A 6,000-nucleotide genomic window follows, 5' to 3' on the forward strand; every position below is an offset into this window, starting at 1 on the left:
TTTCATAAAAAGTTCATTATAAATTTTTTTTATAAAGAGATAATTATGAACTTTTTCATAAAAATTTAATTTTTAATTTTTTCTTGAAAACCTCGTTATGAACTTTTTTCATGAAGAAAATTAATCATGAACTTTCTTTAGTTCATTATGAACTTTTTTCATTAAAGGACTATTATGCATTTTTTTCATAAAAAGTTTATTGCGAATTTTTTTTTTCATAAAAAGATCATCATGAAATTTTTTCATAGAAAGCTAGTTATGAACCTTTTTCTTCAAAAGGTCATCGTTTTTCTCAAAAGCCTCATTAAACCTCATTTTTTTCATAGAAAACTCGTTATGAACCTTTTTCTTAAAAGATCATCGTTTTTCTCAAAAACCTCATTATGAACTCTTTCAAAGAAGATTTATTAAAAACTTTCATTATGACCGTTTTTTATAAAAAGTTCATTGTGACCTTTTTTCATAAAAAGTTCATTATGACCTTTTTTCATAAAAAGTTAGTTATGACCTCTTTCATAAAAAGTTAATTATGAACTTTTTCATAAAAAGTTAATTATGAACTTTTTCATAAAAAGGTAATTATGAATTTTTTCATAAAAGGTTAATTATGAAAATTTTTCTCAAAAGGCTCATTATGAACTTTTTTTATTAATGGATTATTATGAACTTTTTTCATAAAAAGTTCTTCGCGAACTTTTTTCATGAAATTCTTTCATAGAAAACTCATTATGATCATTTTTCTTAAAAAGCTCATTATGAACTTTTTCTTAAAAACCTCATTATAAACTTTTTCTTAAAAATCTCATTATGAACTTTTTCTTAAAAAGCTCATTATGAACTTTTTCTTAAAAAGCTCATTATGAACTTTTTCTTAAAAACTGCATTATGAACTTTTTCATAAAAATCTCATTATGAACTTTTTTCATAGAAAATTCATTAAAACTGTTTCATAGAAAATTCATTAAAACTGTTTCATAAAAAGTTCTTCATGAACTTTTTTTTCTAAAAATGCTCACTATAAACTTTTTTCCGTTTTACCGTTATTCATAAAAAGTTCAATATTAACTTTTTTTCATTAAAAGTTCGTTAAAGACTTTTTTCATAAAAAGTTCATCATGAAATTTTTTCATAGAAAGCTCATAATACGATCTTTTGTTTGAAAGAGTTCAAGTTCTTAGTTCTCTTCATTTAGAATTTTTTTCCTTCAAAACCATATGTTATTAAAAATTGTCCAATTTTTTTCTATTTACAGCTTAAGTTCTCTATTTTTTCCACACTCTTCCCATACAAAATGCGAAGCTCTTTAATTCTATTGGCCTTGGCCCTGGCGGCCTGCCTTGTCAGCACACATGCGGCTTCATATCGTCGGGGCGATAAAATTTCCGAACATTTCAAACAATTGGACTTACCACCTGAGGAAATTGATCCCAATGTAGCACCATTGGACAGCATGAATGAGGTAATTTTTGACAATGATGTTCTAGATCAGGCAGAAGCTGAAGCTGCCACCGAAGACAATGTCATTGAAGGAGCTGGAGAATCTGCTGCGACCACAGCAGTTGCAGCAGCCGCTCCTGCTGCTGCAGCAACTAATGCGCCTGCAGTGACCTCCGCCGCTGCAGAATCCGTTGCCGAACCCACTACACCCGCTAAGCCGGATGAGGAGAGTTTAATTGCCAAATATTGTAAATGTTCGGGAAATCATTGTGATTGCTGTCGTGCCTTCAATTTGCCCTTCATTCCCATCAAGGGACCCGGTTGTGCCAGAATGACCTATTTGGGCAATGAGAAAATGTCGGTTAGTTTGAAATATGGAGATCTAACCTTAATCACCAGAACTGTTTCAAGTGAGTGGAGATCTTAAGCTAAACTCTGGGAGAATTTCTGATGGTTACTTGTTTTATTTATTTATATAGGCAAACGTGCTCGTCCCATTTGTGTTGGTCTTCCTGGAGGCTATTCCCAATTCTGCGGCCGCATTTATGGTCTCTCCAAGGCTAGTGAGAACTTCAAGGCTTGCTTAGGCTTTGAGTTGCGAGCTGATGATGAAGTTGAAGCTGCTTTGCGTGTCTCCTGTTTCAAATTTGGCCCTGAAGGTTTAAGGGTAGCCGAAGCCGAACCTTTGCCCAGTGAGTCTATTAAGCAACAGGAAGACGATGATGAGGATGACATTTTCGGTTTTGCTGGTAAGTGGGGATAATGAAGAGGATATTAAGATAAAAATACAAACCTTTTGAAATTATGATAAGGTTCTCGTATTTGTCACTGTGAATTTTTTAACAAAAACTTCGTATTGAACTTTTTGCTGAAAAAATTCGTATTGAACTTTTTAATGAAAAAGTTAGTATTTAACTTTTTAATAAAAAAGTTCGTATTCAACTTTTCAATAAAAAATTTCGCATTGAAATTTTTTTTTATGAAAAAATTTTATAGTTAAATCTTTTATGAAAATATTTCATAGTTAAATTTTTATGAAAAAATTTCAAAGTTGCATTTATAATGAAAAAAATTTTTAGTTAAATTTTTTATGAAAAAATTTCTTAGTTGAATTTTTTATGAATATATTAATAATTGAAAAAATCTTATTGCAAATAAAAAATTTCATTAAAAATTTTTGTGGTGAAATTTTTTATAAAGATTTTCCAGCAAAAAATTTCTGTGAAAATTTGACAGTGAAATTTTTATAAAAAAATTTCATGGTGAAATTTTTATGAAAACTTCATGGTGAAATTTTTGTAAAAAAAATTTCATAGTGAAATTTTTATAAAAAAAATTTATAATGAAATTTTAATAAAAATATTTCATAATGAAATTTGAATAAAAAAATTTCATAGTGAAATTTTTATGAAAAAAAATTATAATGAAATTTTTATGAAAAATTTTCATCGTGAATTTTTTTAGAAAAACTTTCATGGCGCAATTTTGTATGAAATAATTTCGTTGCGAACTTTTTATGACAAAATTCATACTGGAATTTGCCATGAAAATTTTGTGAAATGTTGATTTCATTTTCATAGAGAATTTTTCTCTGAAAAAATTTTACTGTGAAATTTTTTATGGGAAAATTTAAGTGAATTTTCTTTTTTTTTGAAAAAATTTCATATGCAAGTTTTTATGGAAAAATTTCTAGTGGAATATTTTATGAAAAAAGAAATTGTCGAAAGTTTTGAAAAAATTTCACAGCGAATTTCTTACTGTAAAATGTATTTTGCAACAATTTGCAGTGAAACTTTTTATGAAAAAATTCATAGTGAAAGTTTTTGTAAAAAAATTTCATAGTAAAACTTTTCTTGAAAAAATTTTAAGTGAAATTTTTTATAAAAAAATTTCATTGTAAAATTTTTTATAAAAAAATTTCATTGTAAAATTTTATATAAAAAAATTTCACTGGGTTTTTTTTTTTTGCAAAATTTTCATAAAAATTTTTTTTTCTTTGTGGAATTTCGAAAAATTACAAATTTCATGCTTAAATATTTGTATAAAAAATTTCATAGTGAATTTTTTTATAAAAAATTTCATAGTGACATTTGTGAAACAATTTAAAAAATTGATGGTGAAATTTTTGCACAAAAAATTCACAATAATGTGATCATAAAAAAATTCACAATAACTTTTTCATAAAAAAATTCACAATAATTTTTTTTTTATAAAAAAATAGCTGTTAAATTGTTTTGTAAAAAGATTTCACTGTGAAATTTTTCAAAGAAAATATTATATTCTTGAGAAAAAAGTGAGAAAAAATATTATAATGAATTTTTTTTTTTGAAAAATTTCATAGCAAACTTTCTTTAAGCAAAATATTTTTATGGTGAAACTTTCATTAAAATAATTCATATTGAAATTTTAATAAAAAAATTGTATATTGAAATTTTTAAGAAAAAATATTGTGAAATTTTATACGAAAAAAATTTCATGGTTAAATTTTTTGATGCAATACTTTCACAGTGAAATTGTTTCCGTTATTGATTGTGGAATTTTTTGTTAAGAAATTGTATGGTGGAATTTTTCATGAAAAATATTCATTGCGAAATTTTTTATAAAAAAATGTCTTAATGATATTTTTATGAAAAAATTTAGTAGTGAAAATTTTTATGAAAAATTATTAGTGAAAGTTTTTCTGGAAAATTTCATTGTGAAAATTTTCATAAAAAAATTCTTATAAAAAATTTTGAAGAAAAAATTTCATTGTGAATTTTTATACGAAATAATTTCATTGTTAAGTTTTTCAATGCAAAACTTTCACAGTGAAATAGTTTTCATTATTCATTGTGAAATTTTTCATTAAACAAATTTGTGGTAGAATTTTTCAAGAAAAAGTTTCTTGTGAAGTTTTAATGAAAAAATTTCGTAGTGACATTTTTTAAGAAAAATTTCGTAGTAAAATTTGTAATAAAAAATTTCGAAGTTTTAATGAAAAAATTTCGTAGCGAAACTTTTTATGAAATTTTATGAAACTTTTAGTGAAATTTATAATAAAAAAATTTCGTAGTGAAAATTTTTTGACAAAATTTCGTAGTGAAATTTTTTATGAAAAATTTCGTAGTGAAATGAAAACGTGCATTAAAAATTTTCCTATAAAAAATTTCGTACTGAATTTTTTTTGAAGCAATTTATATTGAAATTTTTTATGAAAAATTTCATACTTAAAAATTTCTTAAAACAAAATTTCATTCTGAAATATTTTCATAGTGAAATTCCTAATGAAAAAAATTCGTTGCTATATTGTGTTTCATTGTTTTATAAAAAATTCAGCATGAAATTTTTCATAGAAAAGTTCTTTATGAAAAAATATAATAGCGAAATTTTTTGTAAAAAATTTTAAAATGAAATTTTTTATGAAAAACTTTAGAGAATTTTTTTATGAAAAGGTTCATTGCAAATGTTTTTCATGTGAGGAAAACTTTTCTCTTCATTTTTGTTAACATTTCTGATCTCTTATTTTCTGTTTTATTTTCCTTGCAGCTGGTGGTGATGATGATGATGACGATGAAGATGACTACGATGAGGAAAACGACGACGAGGAAGAAGAAGAAACCGAAAATGACGAAGACTCTGAACCCGATTATGCCGATGATGATGCCGATAACGAAGAAGCTCCTGCCGATGCCGATTATGGTGGCTTTAGTTTGGCTGGTCTCTTGGATGAATTGAGCGACGATGATGAAGATGAAAGTAAACCAACAGCAGCAGTAGCACCAGCTGCTGCTTCAGCCACCCCAGTGAGTGCAGCTACACGTAATGCCGATGCAGCTCAAAGCAAAGATGCCAAAGGCACCGAATCAACAGATGCTACACAAATGATGGATGATGATGCTGCCTCAACGGCGGATGCAGCACCAGCAGCCGCTGAGACTACCACGGACACCAAGGCCAAGACGAAAAAGGCCAAAAAGGCAAAGAAGAACAAGAAAAAGAAGGCTGCCGATGCGGAGAGTGGTTTTGCCTATCAATTGTTGAATAGCCTGCTGGATTTTTTCAATTGAGCCTGCAACCCGAAGTTGCAGGCATGTTAGGAAATAGTGTAAATACTTTATATTAAACAAAAAAATAAGAAAAGTTTTGGAACTTGGGTGCAAAATGTAGTGAAAGGTTAAAACACAAAACACAAACAAACAAAGCTAGTTGTAAGCTGATGTAGTAATTTATTTGAATTGTGAAAATGAGATGTTAATTAATTAATTTATTTATTTATGTGTAAAAATAATTTATTTATTAAAGAGTACAGAAACAGAAAACAATAAAGAAATTTTAAATTAAAAAAACTGGCTAAGATGGAGAATGAATGAAAACTGGTTTCTGGTCCCTATTTTTAGAATGACAAACTTATTACGCAAATTTACTCTTAAATTAAGGATTAAATTCCTTAATCTTTTACTCTATGAAAATTACCATACCACTCCAAATTTTGTTCTTGCTGAGTTTGGCCTATGTTTTCTTGTCTCGTTGGTTGGTTGGTTATTGTTTCAGTTGTGTTATGATTTTAGCATTTTTATTCCTGTG

At 27.0% G+C, this 6,000-nt stretch overlaps 1 protein-coding gene across 1 annotated transcript in view; it reads left to right on the plus strand.

Annotated features, from left to right (window-relative positions):
• Positions 1-5,712, plus strand: part of LOC106082131 (uncharacterized) — a 30,490-nt gene extending 24,778 nt beyond the window's left edge. Inside the window, exons 3-5 of the mRNA XM_013244476.2 lie at positions 1,253-1,847; positions 1,917-2,186; positions 4,963-5,712. Coding sequence (XP_013099930.2) covers positions 1,253-1,847; positions 1,917-2,186; positions 4,963-5,483 — 1,386 coding nt within the window. The 3' untranslated portion in view covers positions 5,484-5,712. The remainder of the gene's footprint in view (positions 1-1,252; positions 1,848-1,916; positions 2,187-4,962) is intronic.
• Positions 5,713-6,000: the final 288 nt, after the last annotated feature.

The sequence above is a fragment of the Stomoxys calcitrans genome, chromosome 4 (genome assembly GCF_963082655.1).
Source record: "Stomoxys calcitrans chromosome 4, idStoCalc2.1, whole genome shotgun sequence".
Classification (NCBI taxonomy): domain Eukaryota; kingdom Metazoa; phylum Arthropoda; class Insecta; order Diptera; family Muscidae; genus Stomoxys; species Stomoxys calcitrans.